We start from the raw sequence: 18,551 nt of genomic DNA on the forward strand, positions 1-18,551 counted from the left end.
TGAATACGAGACATATTACAGGTTATTCTTGTTTATTGATGAAGAATTATACAAAAAAGAGCCAACTTACATATTTGTTGAAAGCATCTGAGCATGTATATCTTAAAACGCCTGCCTGAACATCTTAACAAACATTTATACTTTTTGTTTTAGTGACATGTTAATATAGTCCCATTGAAGATATTGAACTTTTTTGTTTTATCATTGTCACAAAAAACCCAAGCCCCCAAAATATAGCCACATCTGTCATTTTCTCCCTCTGTACCTGGATAGTGCCTACCTGCTGCACCTAAGGACTCTGAAAGCGATGTCTGTCTCACCCTAGCAGCACCTGTGCCTCTCCTTTCCTCCTCTTCTGACTGCCTAGTCATGGCATAGTCATATTCTGTCTATATGTAGGTGTTTGATTAGGTTTGTGGTATTACCACAGTACCTCACTGTTTTGTTACACACGTCACAAACTGCATCATTTGAGTTTATGGAGCTAAAGTAGCTCCACACATAACTTCGCTTGCGGTCACCCATATCTAGTGACAGCGTGACTGAACAACATGTGCCAGACCAGTAGACTAGCTAGCGTGATCTGCAGTTGTACAGTGCCATTTTACGCACATGACTTGGCAGGTGGAAGAACAAGTAGTTCCGACTAAGTTGGCATCATTCAGAGAAACTAGGGTAATTGTGATTACTTTCCACTGTATTTCTATTTCCAATAAACAACATATTTGCTCCAAATTACTGACATATTGATGTTTTGATAAGATAATCGATTCTAGAACATACATACAACGCTGGCATCGGAGATATCAATATTTTAGTATCGATTCACACTTCACTAATCAATATTAGATGAATGCAGACTTAAGTTAAGAGAAACTTGTAATGTGGGGTGGGCGGGGAGGGTTTAATCAATTTTGTTTAATCAATCAGCTTACTGACAAGTTTTTCTAAATAGTATGTAATGCATTTTTAGAAAAAAATAAATAGTTCGCATCACCTTCTTATTGTACACCTGGAAGTTGTAATACAGTGTGGTGTTATTGTTATATATTTTTTAATATTTGCATTAAATGTATTCTCATGATTAGCATGCAAACATTTCCTTAAAAACAATATATCCAAAAATCTCTAACTGACCTCCATCTTACTTCGCTTTTGAGATGTGTAAAGTGTGTGAAAGTGTCATCAGCGGTGGGGTTATGGGTGTCTGTGCGGCTCTGGCTTCAGTTAGCCTGAGAGCCAGCAGATGGTGTTCTTTCTCCAGGGTCAGCGGGGAAGCTCTTCTCCAGCTCTCGGTCGCGGGCAGAGGCAGCAGTGTCCAGGCCGGGCCAGCTCAGCCCAGCTCCATGCACTAAGCTGTATTAAAAACCTAATTAAGTTGCGTGCCAGTAAATGGAGGGAGGTTATTGGATTTGCAGCCTTAGCTGCTGGACGGCCTTCTAATTTAATCAGACTCCCGTTGTGTGTCCAGCTTCAGAGATAACTACAGGAGTTTTCTCTCTTTTTGTATTCTTGGGGACAGTTTATGGGAGTCAGATACAAACTAGCACAGGCCAGAACAAGGGCACAAGTCATGTGTACTGGACGGATTTGAGACTTTTTCTCTGCGTGTCTGTACAGAATGTAAATAAGGGGGAGATTTAGAGGCGTTTGACATTTGCTGATTAAGGGCCGTGTGATTGTGTAATAGGTTAATAATGCAGCATGTCTGTCTCCAGAGGTGCAAAGGTGCTGCAGATGGCATGTGTGTGTGAGGTGAAGGAATTAACTGCTGAATTACACAATGCCTAAAGAGCTTCACTCAGTCATGTCTGACGTTATATTGATACTGATTCTAATGGATGGAACAAGCTCATTTAGCCCACTGAAACTAACAAAGAGGAAGGAATAGAGCAGGAATTATTCCATGATTTCTTCTGTAATCCTTTTATTTGGTGACTTCTTGAAAAATAGTCTAATATTAGAATCATAAGCTGCAGATGATATTATGATGAGTTTGATGGCTAAAGTTTGAGCACTGGTCATTTTAATTACATTTTTAAAAAGCCTTCAGTGTCACATGATCTTTCAGAAATCATTTAAATAGTCATTTTTTATGAACAGTATAAGAAAAACTTCAGTATTAATGAGAAAACCAGTTACGGCTATATATTATTTACATAGTTTGATTAAAAAATTTCAACAGCATTGCTCAGCATAAATGTGTACACCCCTCATAGATCTCTCTTTTAAATGAATATTTTCTGTAAGATGCCTTACAATAACATATTTCTGTATACACATTACTACGATTAGTCAGTACCAAACCCACAATTGGTAGTAATGTAACACTTAGAACACCCAAATTAATATATTGGGGAAATATATTAAATACAAGTTTATTAAAGGCAAAAAAATCCAAAGAAACTTAAAAAGAAGGTTGTAATTTTCATTCATTTATTCATTTTTTTTTCGGCTTAGTTCGTTTATTAATCTGGGGTCGCCACAGCGTAATGAACCACCAACTCATCCAGCATAATTTATGCAGCAGATGCCCTTCTAGTCGCAACCCATCTCTGGGAAACATCCACACACACTCATACACTAGGGACATTTTAGCCTACCCAATTCACCTGTACCACATGTCTTTGGACTGTGGGGGAAACTCGAGCACCCGGAGGAAACCCACGCGAACACAGGTAGAACATGCAAAGAGAACATACAAACTCCACACAGAAACGCCAACTGACCCAGCAGAGGCTCGAACCAGCGACCTTCTTGCTGTGAGGCAGCAGCACTACCTACTGCGCCACTGCGTTGCCCAGGTTGTAATTTTGTAGTTTGTAATTTTTTTAATTACTCTTTGAATTTGAATATATTATCTTTCTATTCCTAAGGATGTTAGGTAACCAAACTCTTATTTTAATAGATATAATGGGTATTTCATAAACTCTGAATTATTTGTTATATTCACTAAGAAATGTTCACTAAGAAATATTCATTATTTTCAAAAGTGGTGTACTTATTTATGCTAAGCGTTAAAGATTTAAATTTTTAGTCCAGATTTTTCATTTCGTTGCACCTTTACTAGTGCTTAATTTATAAATGAATAATTTCTGGAACAAAACTAGAAAATAAAGGTTATCGTAAACAACCTCCGCCACACAATCTCAGTTTGCCCAAAACATGACATCATGGAACGATGATAGCACAAAAAGAGATTCTTTTCTGAACGGTCTTTAACTATTTTGTGCAGTATAACGTTATGCGTCAACAATAGGTAAAAAACAAACAATAGCTACAAGCATAAATCGAATGAAACATCAACTAACACCACTGACATTCAGTTCACTTCACTATTCGCCTGTGCCAGGCGAATATGACTCACTCAGTCCAATCTTCAAGAAGAGCCCACAGTTTCTTCTTCCGTCATGTTGTCTGGCTGATTTGAGATCATTTTGCTTTTGTTTCCCGCTTTCCTGATCCATTCGTGCAATGTTATCTCAAGATCTCTTTTGATCAGGCTTAATATCAAATTAACTTGAGGGTAACAATAAAGCTTGACTGCCTCTGGCATTTATGGCAAATATTATTTATATAGGCCACTATGCCATTATTTATTTTCGCTGGTCACTGTGTGCGAAACAATAATCACCAACCAACGAGAGTGATTGTAAACATAAGAAAGCCGATTGATCGAAAGTGACTACCTTTAAGTATGTGCGCACTCACACTATCCACTCAGCTTTGCTCGCTGTTTTTGAATCGGACTCATTCAAATTCTCTCTCTCTCACAGATAAAAACACACATACATGCAGGTATTCACCGTGCAAAAGTTAATGCAGGATCAATTAAAATACATCGAAGTGCAAAACAGGAATATCTAACATTTTCCAGAACAGGTTCTGGCAAGATCCAACTCAAATTAAGCACTGATTTTTGTGCTCAAATTATTGACACATTTGGTCTCTGGGCGGGGCCTTTGATGTGATGTAGAGCTATTCGCTTGTTAAGTCATGACTTACTGGATCCAATCGGCTGCTCATTTGAATAAAAAATAATCTTTTATGATTTTTTAGTCATGTCACGCATTAAAGTGAATTTCTTTAAAATATAAATTATAGTGTACACTACAGTCTCTGGCATTAGACACTAATAATTAACTATTTATTAAGCAAATCAATCTTTTTCTGGCCATGTGATACCTAAATGCATGGATAAAATTCAGATCATGTTTTTTAAAAATAATACAGCGCATTGTAAGTGTTTGTTAGCACTATTTAATGGTCCTCAACATATAGTCTGATCTGACCTGGAAGTTGCGTCATGCGATGCCGATTTAATAAGCGGATTAATCAAAGTCTTGCTCTGAAGGTGGAGTACAGTACTGTATATGCAAATAATGTACATGCTTTCAGGATTTAACATGCAACTTCATGTACAAATGATAATTGGAATAAAGTTTGAATAAATAAAAGCTTTGTCCATTATTAGGACATTTTAAGCTTTAAAATGTGTTTCAATGCTACAAATATCTTATAAGACAACATACCAAGTTCAAGTTCTCAATTCATGACCTCGTTAACGATTTACATTTGGTGTAAGATCATGTCTTATGAATTTAGATGTTATAATGGTTTATACTTGTTTGCTTGGAATGTAAAATGAGCTAATTATAATTATTTAATTCCTTTTTTAACTAATATTAATCAGACTCCAACAATAAAACCTGTGTTTTGTGTGGAAATTAAAACCTTGTGTCAGAAAAACAGATGGCACGCTAACAGAGCTTTAGCTGCTTTACACATAATGCGCATGTTATTACAGCTCACTTCTTAAGTTGCTCGTATTCTTCTATTTGTTGTTGATATCTTGTTTTGGTAAACAATAGCAGATGAATTAGTAAAGGATAGTGGATGAAGGTTTGGATGTGTGCGCTGATACAGAAGAACATTTGGAGCCGAGCAGTGTGTGTGGAGGAGGTTATGGCCAGTGTCACAGTGCTGCCAGACTCTGGAGGTGGGCAACAGTAGTGGCGCCAGCTCCCCACACAGCAGGGCCTGAGCACGGGACAGGATGCCCACCACAGCCCTGAGATCAGCCCTGTCCAGATCACACCGGGAAACAAGCGCAATGAAAGAGCGCAAGACAAAAGAACAACAGCGCTCGAGACGGTCAAAGACACTGAGGCCGGAGGACAGGAACAAGCTGTCTAGTGCACGCAGATCAAGTCCTCTGCTGCCCAAAAAGCCAGGATTTAAGGAATCAGAGGAGAACGACATTTGTGAAAGACAGATACAAACCTACTGACTTACCAGAGATTGGCAGGCCAGAAAGAGTTCTGATGGTTATGGACAGGGGCCATTTTTCTGTCTGTTTTCACCACTGTAGAAATCCTGAACAGTAGCTCTTGGACTTTTTGAAAAATGTTTATTTAATGTTGGTCCGCATTTGTACATATATCTAAATGTATGTATGCTTCTGCTTCGACTTTATAAGTATGACATTTTAGATAGTTGTCTTTTGACCTTTGTCTTTTATTTCATTATATTTATTTTGCAACCATATTTAACCGTTTAATTGTCAACACACATGCGCATGAGGTACTATAAATTGGACTGTTCAACAACATACTGATTGTTCAGTTGATGAAACATATGTTTTTTGTATTACTGAAAGATTTTTAACCATTCTAAACTAAACAGCTCCATAGACATTAGCTCTGTTGCATCCAGCTTTTTGCATCCATGCAGATTTTGGAATATTGCGCTAAAAATGTTTAATGGAAATGCCAAGATGAGCTTGAATTTTGGAAAAATGCCTATATATTAAAGGACACCTATGGTGAAAATCAGAATTTGTAAGCTGTTTGGACAGAACTGTGTGTAGGTATAGTGTGTTCGCTGTCATATTGGAGTGATAAAAACACAATAAGATTTTATTCTATTTTTCTTTTAATTTCCTGACGTTAAACTAGGATCCAAATCCCTCCCATTTTTAAGGGCCCACCGTAATGTGACATAGGAGTGTGATTTCCCCTCCCACCAATTTGATTGACAGCTGCGTGTATATAATGTCACCATAGTGACGCAGATAATCAAATCAGCTGGGATTGAAAGATCTGTTCAGCTTGCTGTGATCATCAATCATCAAATGTGATCAAGAATCAGTTTAAAACGTTTTTAAAACAGTGCATGTTTGTAATGAATTACAGGGATTTTTACTTTCTTTATCACCACAGCCACATGTCAGTACAATTATAAAAGTAGATGCTTCAATCCCGGTTTGTGGACATTAAATTAGGTTTTTTTTGTAACATGATACGTAGATATCCATACAGCAGTGGATATTAACGTGTATCCTGTCATATTTTGCAAGTTCAAAGTTAAAAGCTCAAAGTGTGTGTGCGTCTGTGTGAACTTTGTATCGACATTGTGTGTGACTCATTGAAAGGCTTGAATAAACTCCACAACAAATACATAAAATAATCATTGGTAAAGTTCTTACTGTAGTATTTTTCACACAGGTTGTGTGAGATCTGCTTCCTTTATGTCTGTCACTGTGCTGTTTATCTGACACAGCCGAGGCAGAGATTGTGTTCAATGTTGTGTTCTGATTGTGATTGTGTTCTAAAACGTGTAATAGATAATCTGACTGGTGTTTTTAGCTAAAACTTTAAAGACACTTTAAGGAGTCACAAAAGCCTTCTCTTAAATCTTGAAAAAGGACTAATATAAGTGCCCTTTAACCTTTTTATGCATCTGCATCAAAGAGTCATGTGATTTTACATGTGAACAGATCATACAGATTAAGAGATAACAAAGTTTGGTGTGATAGTACAGCATTTATTGTACAAACCAGCAGACTGACCATATTGTAAAATATCTGAATTGTTATTTTGGACATTCTAAAATTCCTCAGACAACTTGTGTTATCAAAGTGGTTTATTGGCGTCAATAGCCCTAATGGTTAATTACACCGATATGTAGCACCATGGTGCTCACGTCGAGCTGAGTTTGTTCCTATCTTGGGGTCATTTGCCAACCCTTCCCGTCTCTCTGCTCCCAATACTTTCCTGTTTGTTAACTCGACTGTCCTATCCAAATTAAAGGTGAAAATTCAAAAAAATAATTACAAAAGAAGTAGTTCGAGATTATTACCTCCTGAACTGTCTGCGCTTCAAAAGAGTGGTCTCGCACATACAAACAGTCACTGCTCGTTCATTGCATTTTGTCTATTGAGGTGCAAGTAATTTCGAACCAGCGACCATCTTGCTGTGAGGCGAACGTGCTACCCACTGCGCCACCGTGCAGCCCCGCAAGTAATTTCTTATCTAAGAAAAAAAAGGGCGTATCTTCTCCTACTGCAGCATATTCACAATAAGTGACAATATTACTCTTTTAACTCATTGAATGGGAATTGTGCTTTATTTACAAATGATTTATGTAATGTTAAAGTTTTGTGCATGAATCTAAATTGCATCTTTGGATGGAAACATCTACTGTCCCAAAGTCAGAAAAGAAATAAGCATGTGTGTGAGGAGATCAAAAGATATACAATTATAAGAACATTAAGATTTTGTCACTCAAGACTTTTGGAGAGAAAAGAAAAAAATATATACATTTTATGCGCACATTAGACACTACAAAATTTAGTTGGTTTATACTTTGTGCTGTAGAAGAAAAATCATGTTTAAAGTGATGAGTCAACAATGACAAATCTAATGGCATAATATTCACTTTTGGGAGCACTGTCCAAAAATCACTATTAATATTGATGGCATCGACTGTCTTTCGCGAACACTTGTAACGTAAAGTCTCTTACGGAAGTTAAATAAACTGTTCAATGTGAGTGAGGGGTTCATCATGTTGTCATTAAAACTGTCCTTTAACAAATAAATTTAGTGGCTTATTTCAGTGCTTGTTTAAAAAAAAATTTTTTTTTAATATATATATATATATATATATGTGTATGTGTGTGTGTGTGTGTGTGTAAAATATATATATATATATATATATATATATATATATATATATATATATATATATATATATATATATATGTATATATATATATATGTATATGTATATTAGTTGAAGTCAGAATTATTAGCCCCCCCGTTTACTTTTCCACCAATTTCTGTTTAACGGAGAGCAGATTTTTTCAACACAATTCTAAACATATAGTATAATAACTCATTTCTAATCACTGATTTATTTTATCTTTGCCATGATGATAGTAAATAATATTTTACTAGATATTCAAGACACTTTTATACAGCTTAAAGTGACATTTAAAGGCTTAAGTAGGTTAATTAGGTTGATCAGGCAGGACAGGGTAATTAGGCAAGTAATTGTATAATGATGGTTTGTTCTGTAGGCTATTGAAAAAAACATTAGCTTAAAGAGGCTAGTAATTTGGACCTTAAAATGGTTCATAAAAAAATAAAAACTGCTTTTATTTTAGCTGAAATAAAACAAAATAAAACTTTCTCCAGAAGAAAAAAATATTATCAAACATAGTGTGAAAATTTCCTTGCTCTGTTAAACATCATTTGGGAAAAAAAATTCTAATGGGGGCTAATAATTATGACTTCAATTGTGTATATATTTTGCTTTTTGTATTTTTACTAACCACATGGATAGAGTTTCATCAGACTTCATTGAGACATTTTTAAGAAACTAAAAAATCACAATTGTCAGGACGTCAACTTTTCCCGCACCCCGAAACCCTCAGACTTAGTAACAATCTGTTTAATGTTCACCTTTTATAAATATCCCCTTCTCAAGCAGATTTCCTCTACAACCTCTCACAAATTCTGTCAATAATCATGCTGTTGAGAAACACCCAGGCTGATAAAAGATTTGTGAATCTTCAGAGTGGTGAAGTGTCCATTTGTTTCAGCTGTCTTTCTCTGTGTGTGTTTTTCAGACTGCAGCAGCTGGACCAGCACTGTCAGGCCAGCTCTCAGCAGGTGCTGCAGCTCCTCAGCAGACAGAAGCAGCTCATGCAGGAGCGTCAGCAGCTCACTGAAGACCTGCACAGCCTGAAAAGCCAGGTCAGTCTCTCTTAAACACACACTCATGCCCTCAAGAGGCCGCTTGATGCTTCATGATATTTACCTTCTGCTGTAAAATGTTTGTGCATCTGTAAGATCTGCAAGCTCCGTCTACACCTTTAACACACGTATCCAAGTTTAGATATTACCTTCTACAGTACATTTTAATGTGACATTAGCATATAGCTAATAAAGGATATATAATGCAACTTTTAGTAAGAACTATTCAATTATATTAGCCTACTGATAATTATGTTTATGACAAAGGCTTAGTAATGTCAAGTTGTCATGACACAGACTGGTTGTGACATCTTTGGTTATGTCATAATGTCATCTCAAACAAGCTCACAATTGCATTTGAAATATGTATTTGACATACAGTAACTGAACAAACTGACACTTCCGGAGTTATCAAAAGCATGCAAATCACCTGTCATGCCATGATTATAAAGGTGTCATGACAGTCTTATGAACACCCCTTCATATAAAGTGTTACTGTGACTATCTCTTCCTGATAAAGTCCTTTTATATGCCACTGGCTGATGACTGTGTAATTTAAAACATCACTGACAGTAATGAGACACTAAAATACCTGTATGCATTGTAGTAACGATTTCCATGCTTAAACAGTTTTTAAATACGTTAATGACTATAAATGGTGATAAAGTACTGTACTGTACTGGATGTGAGTTTTGCAGCGAGTGTGACCTGGATGTGTGTGAGTGAGTGGAGCACAAGCAGCGCAGCAGCTGGTAGTCAAGGCTGCACATCACGCTAGACGAGGCGCCCACAGATGCTCATCCAGATTGCTGCTAGAGGCACGTCAATCGCCCAATGCTGACATTCGTTGGAGATTATTGCAAATGGAGCGATGCTCCGCAAAGCGCCGCCGCTTTCGGCTCTGTTAATACTACCATGCTGTTGTTTTGTTATTAGAGCGAGTCAGTAATTCAGCTTCTCCCTCTGAGCATTTGTGTAAGAACACCCACATGCTGCCACGCTGACCGATTCCTCACTAGCAGTCATGCTAGGCTCGTTCACAAAAAATGACTATTCTATCATCGTTTACTCACTCTTTTGAGTTTTTGTCTTCTGTTGAACACAAAAGAAGATATTCTGAAGAATGTTGAAAATCAGTCAAAGGAATATTGTCAGAAGATGTTGTCATTTTTTCTTATATATAAACAGAGTTCATAGGGTCATAGAAAACATGGAAAAGTCATCGAACTTTGATAAGCTATTTTTCAGTCCTGGAAAAGTTTTGTAAAAACAGAAAAACCCACAAAATTTCAAAAAGTAATGGAAATTAGTTTAACAATTATCTGTATACTTGAATTAGGCTGTTCGATGTTGGAAAAATCTAACATTACGGTATTATGTATTTCTGTGATATATTGCTATAAATAAAATATAGTAAAGATAAAAGTGAATTATAGTTTTCAGGTATTCACTATTCAGGTACAGATATTGAATAATCTACTCCGCACAGTCTTTATTACATATTATTTAATCTTTATTATAGTTTCAAAAACATTTCCTGTGGCTGGATGTGTTAAAATTTGAAATATTGAAATGCCTACACAGTCACAGGCCTTAAAGGGAAAGTAACTCAAAGATTAAAATAGACTCACTATTTACTCACACTTCACTTGTTTCAACACTATAGGAGTTAATAAATTATATTCTTTTTGTGTTTATTTAAAAAACTAAAACTCATAAATGTTTGAAACAAGTGAAGGGTGTAATGAAAATGGTAGGTAATTTTTGGGTGAACTCTCTCTTTAAAAATGCATGCAGATGATAAACTTTTACTCCATTATGATTAAACTCCTATATTAAACTACAATCCTAACATTGCATATCTTGCGATGTGTCTATTGTGGATGCACACATTGCAATATCGGTGCTGAAACGACATATTGTGCAGCCCTAACTTGAATAGGTGGCCAAAAACTTGCTCTCACATTGTTAGTGCTGTGTAAGCATAATCAAAATCAGTTTTACATGGATATAAACAAATTTAAACAAAATAGATTGTTGCGTGTTCTGTGATATGCTGTTATAAATTTGCACATCATTGTTTTTTTATTATTCACCATGTAATGTAGACATTACATGAAACATTACGTCATGAAAATGTACTTTAAAGTTCTGAAAAAGTCTAGGAAAAGTCATGGAATTTTAGTAGTAAAATGTGTACGAACCCTTTATGAAATTACTTGCGCCTCAGAAGACGAAATGCAATGAGCGAGCAGTGGCTTTTGTAAATGCAAGACCATTCTTTAGGAGTGCAAACACTCACGACAGTTCTGGAGGTAAGAATATCGAACCACTTTTTTTTTCTTTCTTTTGAATAAGCAAAAAACTGAACTAAAGTGAAATTATGATAGAGTTGCAGAAGTTAATTTGCTCATTTGTTAATTTGCAATTTGCTTTTTATTATATTTTTATTGAGGTATTTATGTTTATGCTTCTAATTAAATAACATTCAAACCCTTAGCAGCAAACTATCATGACAAAAAAAAATCATGATATTGATGAGACACTCACGATTAGCCTATTTAATTTCCGTTGCTTCTTTGTGTGTGCACTGCTATATCAATTCTGCATGTTCACTGGTACATAACTGCCCCCTGCTGGTCATGTGTTTCTTGTTCTAGATCATTTTGTGCTGTGCCGCGCAGTACTGCAGCACTGCGTGTATTCACGTTTAATCACTCACGACTTCCATAGTAGAAAAAAATGAAAGACAGTCTAATATAGATGGACTCATTGACTACTGGTTTCAGCATCTTTTGTGTTAAAATCACAACTTGAGAATGAGTAAACTGTCAAGTGGTGTGTTTTTATTTTTATTTATTAATTTTTTTCATTTTGGGGTGAACTATATTGCATTGTAGAGGCTGGGCGATATGGCAAAAATGTAGCCTCCATAATTAGTTTGCATATTGAAAGATAGCAATGTATATTTCTGTACAAGTTGTTAATACTTTCAGATTTAAAAGAGTATCCCAACAATGACTGAAGCCATGACAACTAGAGGGACCTTTAAAAGGCGTAAAATATTTTTGAATGATACATTTTCAAGGGCAACGCAGTGGCGCAGTTGGTAGTGCTGTCGCCTCACAGCAAGAAGGTCGCTGGTTCAAGCCTCGGCTCAGTTGGCGTTTCTGTGTGGAGTTTGCATGTTCTCCCTGCATTCGCGTAGGTTTCCTCCGGGTGCTCCGGTTTCCCCCACAGTCCTGACATGCAATACAGATGAATTGGGTAGGCTAAATTGTCCCTAGTGTATGAATGTGTGTGAATGAGTGTGTGTGGATGATTCCCAGAGATGGGTTGCAGCTGGAAGGGCATCCGCTGCATGGAAACGTGCTGGATAAGTTGGCGGTTCCTACTGCGCCACTGCGTCGCGCCAGCTATTTATATCTTTTGATTATTATTATTTTTATTTTATTTTCTTTTTGAGTCTGTGGCTTCTGCAGGTCAACAGGGAAGGTGATGTGGCTGGTGGGGTTGACTGGGAGTGCACAGCTTTTTGACTTTGAGCTTAAGCTGTTTTGTTTGTTCTCCAGTCTATAACTTCTATTTGGTTTGTTTAAGTATTTAGCACTTTTTTTTTTTTGTCACGTTTTTTAAACATCTCATGGGTTTTCTGCTTCCAAGCATCAAAAGATTTCCACGTTAACACCGAATATGCCAAACAAAGGAATTTAAACCACAGGATAAATTGCCAACAGAGTTGTTCTTAACATAAGTTTCTTACCAAGTCGTTGTCTTCTGTGCTTATCTTTTTCCGCAGGTGCATGCTGGGAAGAGAATGGACAGGCTGGCTGTGTGAGGGGATCAATTCTGTGCTTATACGTTTACTTCTGCCAAAGTGAGACGCAATACACATTTTGAAAATATACTTCAGCTTGAGCCACAGTGCACTTATTTGAATACATTTAAAAGTAGGTATGTGGAGTCATAACTGTATGACTAATCCCACAAGTCATTTTAGCGCACAATTACATGTGTCTTAATGTAAATAGTTATGTATCTTCATGTGTTCATTTTTATTTCATTAAAGGTTCTGGCCAGGGTCATTGAAGTTGTAGATGTGCTCAAGTGTGGACATATGTATGACAGATTTTTTACAGTTTCTTAAAAATCTTTCAATGAAGTCTGATGAAACTCTATACATGTGGTTATTAAAAATACAACAAAAAATAAATAATAATAATTAAAAAAAATAATAATAATAATTTATATAAACCACACCATTAAAATAGCTCCTGTTATACAATAACACATTCAATTGTGTAGCTTTGCTCTAATACATAGTAAAAAACACACTATATATATATATATATATATATATATATATATATATATATATATATATATATATATATATATATATATATACTATATAAATATAGTGTTTTTTACTATGTATTACAGCAAAGCCAAACAATTGAATGTGTTATTGTATAACAGGAGCTATTTTAATGGTGTGGTTTATATAAATTAGTTAGTACTTTCTATAAAATGTATTAACCTTTAGTGAAAATGATTACTAAGAATAATATTTATATTTTAATGAATAAAATGTATAATATATTATTAAATTTTTAAATAAAATTTAGTAATTTTAAAGGTACACCTATATGGAAAATCAACTTTTGTTAGCTGTTTTGACTGAACTGTGTGAATGTATGTGTACACTGTCATATGGGAATGATAAAAACACAAGTTTATTTTTGTTTTGTTTTTCCTAATGTTAAAATTGGGCCCAAATTTTGAGGCCCACAACAACGTAACGTAGAGATGCGGTTTTCCCAATCCATTGAATTGGTTGACAGGTGCCATGTTTCCATAATAACATGTATACACATGTCCACAGAACATTTTTTTGCAAATAAACTGGGATTAAATTATATATTACAACTCATAGTACAGCTCACATTTTGTTTAAAACGTTTCTAAAACAGAGCATGTTTGTAATAAAGACAGTAAAATCAAAAGGTAATTCTTAACTACTGTAATCACCACGGCCACATGGTGTCAGTAAACGCGCATTTATACATATGAGTGTGTGTCCGACACAAATACATGAAATAAACTTAATTGGTATTTTGGACTATTGAGCTATATTTTAACTTCATCCGAGTCTGTTTCTGTCACTGACTGCTGTTTATCTGACATAACACATGTCTGCTTTTCATAATGCATGTGGAAAAGGTGGGCGGAGAGAAGCAGCTTATTTGCATTTAAAGCCACATGCTAGACAAAAAAAAACAACAACTACACTGTATTCAGACACCAAAATGGGCAGATTCTGGAGGCTATAATAAATAATCCGATGGGTACTTTGAGCTGAAACTTTAGACACATTATGGAGACACCAAAGGCTTATCTTACATCTTGTAAAATAGTAAAATAGGCGCCCTTTAATGGTATTATTCAGTACTAAAAAGCACTAATACATTTTATGGCACCAAAGTAAATTGTCCACCGTAAACTGTAGTAAATCTTGAACAGTTCAGAGCACACATTTGACAGAAAAAAAATAGAATTAAGTCTCGTACACAACAGGACGCTTTGCGTTTATCGCCAGAGTTTTTTCAAGACGTTTTTCCCCAAGCGATTTTCACTGGCGTTGAGCAGAAGTGTATGCAAAATCACTTCTTGACGTTAGATGGTGCTACACAACTTTAAGCTTCTGACACCCGCTTGTAACACAGAAAGTTGACACGCTTGTTGTTACGGATGGTTCAAGCAGAAGCTCCTGCTCTATTATAATAATTATTATTCACCAGTGCTTTCAGCAGCGCGACGTTCATAATGCCTCTGGGCATCTTCTTCTGTGTGCGCTCGCATTGACAGTTTTGCGCTTGAGCGCCTCCAAGTGCTGTTTACTGTAACTTCAGCAGATCCATGCACGTGAACAAAAGTGCCAATCTGATTGGTGAAGAAGGCTTTAATGCGGCGCGTCAAAAAAAAAAAAAAAAAAAAACAAGCATGAGATGTTTTTTGAAAATGACGCTTTTGCGCCTGCTGTTTTGCGCAGTTTTGCACGATCACATTGACGCCCTTTATTTAGTAACGAGCCGTTAAACTCCACTTCAAATTTAATATGAAATGTTTATCTTCCAAAACAATAAAGGCATCTTTCAAATGTTCAGCTGTCATCTAAAAAATAAAAAATAAAGACTGTAACAAACATGTCTGCTTTTTACCCAGTGCGGACATATTTGACCATAAACCACACAATTGTGACCATTCTACTATTACCCCTGCATTTTTTTCAGAATTATGGCCCTATTTTCAATGTGTCAATATCTCTCCATACCATTTAAAAGTAATTAATAATCATTATAATGTTGTTTGAAAATGGCTGAACAACACCATAGGGTTAAATATCTATAAATGATTCCTAAGGTGTGAATGTTGCTTTCATAAATTAGCAGCAGCTTCTAAAGGTGTGTTGTGAATTGTGAATGTTTTATCAGGTGCAAACAAGTCAAACAGACGGGACTGGAGCCAGAGCAGATTGACAGTGCTTTATTTAAGCCGCCTGTAAGAAGGAAAATAATGTGCATCCCTATCATATACATTTACGTGTAAAAATACTAGGATGTACAGTGTACAAAAACAGTTTCTTGCAGATAAGCTTTCCGTGTGGGATCTATACTGTATTCAAGGAAATAAACTTTCTTTCTTTTTTTTTCCCATGTGTAATATGATGGATGGTAATACAGTTCTTTATTTATTTTTATATATTTTTCTGTTAATTCCCTCATGAAAAACTCTTAACCACACCACTAGTTCTTAACGTGGATCTAATGACAGAGCTAGCAAGGTCAAGAAATGTCACAAACTCTAAAGCTACATGGATATAAAAAAAAGAGAAACCTTTTAAGTTTCTTCTCTCTCTTTTTATTTATTTATTTTTTTTAAAGATTTGTCTTTTTTATTTGTTTATTTTTAAATAAATACTTTACAATTCATGCTCATTCATAATACACTACCAGGAGCGCGATATAGAGAAAGTCTGTTGTAGACAGTACAAACAGTAGCAGCAGTGTGTGCACTTTAAAGTGCGCTTAGGAGGGATGAAGCCCGCGCCGCCCATGTTTCTATGAGCCCCTTCCTCACACTAGTTCAGTATTCAGGGAGTAATGACTTCGGCTCGGGCTTCTGTGTGTCTTTATCGTCCTCTAAAACACCGACAGCTCAGCTTTTCTACAACAGTAGAGCATTAGTGTCTGTGTCCCTGCATCTACACACCGGTACATACAGTATTACATGGCACAATCACTCAAAAGTAAAGTTACATGAAGTCCATGAGGGGCCAATCTGTGCTTTCAAGTTTGACTTTTTTTTTTTTTCTTTTTCAAAGCAGGGACCTTTTGTTTAGTTTTTGTTTTTTTTGTTTGTTTTGTTTTCTGCGGAGCTATAAAAAAAAGAGCAATGGGTATGAAAGTGCTACTACAGGCAGATACAAAGCCAAGAGTTAAAATATGGAGATACAAAAGTGTATGATTGATTTAGGCCCTTCTGCTAGTTTTCCTTCACATGCAAACTACCGCCTCGATGAACATCGAGAGGAAACCCTTTGCTCCCTTACAAGTGCATATTAAAGTTTAGTGCTGTTTAACCCTAAATTGCGACTAATCACAATCAAAATAAAAGTTTGTATTTGCATAATAAATGAGCATGCTCTGTGTACATTTTTTATGTAAATATGAATGCACACATGTATAAATGTAACGTACTGTATATATGTGTGTGTGTGTGTGTGTGTGTGTGTATGTAAATACCCGTTTAATTCATCAAGTCAAATTTAAGACAGTCTTAAATACAGGGTATCTACAGGTCTACAGGCCTACAGAATTTTAGGCCTTAAAAAGTCTTAAATTTACTGAAATATTGTGTTGTATTTTTATTTACAACTATATAATATTTATATACAAATATTTTTAAACGGGTCTTAATTTGCATTTGTCTTTTTTATTTTGAAGATAGTTTGTTGAAAAAAGTAAAGCTTGCTTGTTTTGACACGATATTTAAAATAGTTTGCTAAGAAATATCAGAAATATTTTTATTATTAAATGTATTATATTTGTAATTGTTTTTTTGATGGGGCAAATAAATATAATTTCCACCTGAGCCAAAAAAAAAAACTCCTTAGTGTTTAGCCCTGTATGAGTCTAAAATGTCATTCATAAAAATGTCTTAAACTTAACATGGTGAAACCTGCAAAAACCCTGTAAATAGCAAACCTGTTATTTAAGATTCAATTTTAGACTTATATTGGGTTAAACACTAAGAATTTTAGGGCTTTTTATTTTTAGGGCTGGAATTATCATGAGGAATGATTTAATTGCGTTTTTTGCTGTAAAAACAACTGTTGTAATATGTATTTCTTTGCTATAAATCTTAAATATAAAAAAAAAAAACGTTTTATTGAGATGTATTGGTGGTGATTGATGTTGGCCCGACTGAGTAGCTTTACAATTATTAATATTATTTATTTTATACATTTTTCTTTTTAAATTAAGACCTGTTTAAAATGATTTAAGACCTAAAACAGAAATTTCATAAACTAAATTTTAGTTCTTAAAAATCCTAAATTGACTAAAATATTAAGACATTTTTAGACTCTTTAGGAGCCAGCGGACAACCTGTGTAAATGTGAATGTTTTCTATTCATGAATGTGTGCATTTATACACTGTTAAACATAATTGAGTAAACCCCATTCTGAAAATGAATATTTGTATCCATTTCTCACTGAATGTAGGCAATGTATTTTAGTGCATTTAAACAAAACAGATTCATTAAATAGATATATTTATTAAAATAATGCTTTAGTCACAGAACATATTTAGAAATTGAAAGATGAAACAATTAAAATTTTATTTAGTACAATTAAATACAATAAAAAAAATGACAACCTATAAAATTTCAACAATTTTTTTTAATATATTTTTGCTTCCCTTGATTTTTTTTCTCTTTTTAAAAATTTGTATTGAATTATTTTTTTCTAACATATTAATTTGAGTGTACTGGTTTTTGGACCTTTAACATAAGTTATTTTGTTAGATACGCTCCAGATTTGGCTTCAGTACTGGCTAATCCAATGTATATCCACAAATATAATATTGTATAGCTCCTATTAAAAACATGAATTTAAAAGAGAGATTGTGTGGGGTGTACTTACATATGCTGAGCACTGTATTTACATAATAAATATATGCAGTGCATGCATTATTATTATATAAATGCATTGTTTGTTTTGTATGCGATTAGTCGCATTTATTGGTTTAATAGCGCTAGTAAAGTTAATAATGAAGTGATGAACAGCGTCACAGTATGACTGAATAATCCTAATGATTCCTTACAATCACAAATCAGTGAAAAAACTAAAAATACAAAAACAAGTGCCTCCATCTTCCTATTCTATATCCATTTAAACTAGAAATGTTACCGAACCAAAATACGTAAAACAAGACAAGAAAAGTTCAAGT

At 35.0% G+C, this 18,551-nt stretch overlaps 1 protein-coding gene across 2 annotated transcripts in view; it reads left to right on the forward strand.

The window, feature by feature from the left end:
• Positions 1–13,134, forward strand: part of sdccag8 (SHH signaling and ciliogenesis regulator sdccag8) — a 93,360-nt gene extending 80,226 nt beyond the window's left edge. For both annotated transcript variants that reach the window (XM_021480592.2, NM_001346162.1), the window contains exons 17-18: positions 8,912–9,038; positions 12,838–13,134. In XM_021480592.2, coding sequence (XP_021336267.1) covers positions 8,912–9,038; positions 12,838–12,876 — 166 coding nt within the window. In that variant the 3' untranslated portion in view covers positions 12,877–13,134. The remainder of the gene's footprint in view (positions 1–8,911; positions 9,039–12,837) is intronic.
• Positions 13,135–18,551: the final 5,417 nt, after the last annotated feature.

The sequence above is a fragment of the Danio rerio genome, chromosome 13, assembly GCF_049306965.1.
Source record: "Danio rerio strain Tuebingen ecotype United States chromosome 13, GRCz12tu, whole genome shotgun sequence".
NCBI lineage: Eukaryota > Metazoa > Chordata > Actinopteri > Cypriniformes > Danionidae > Danio > Danio rerio.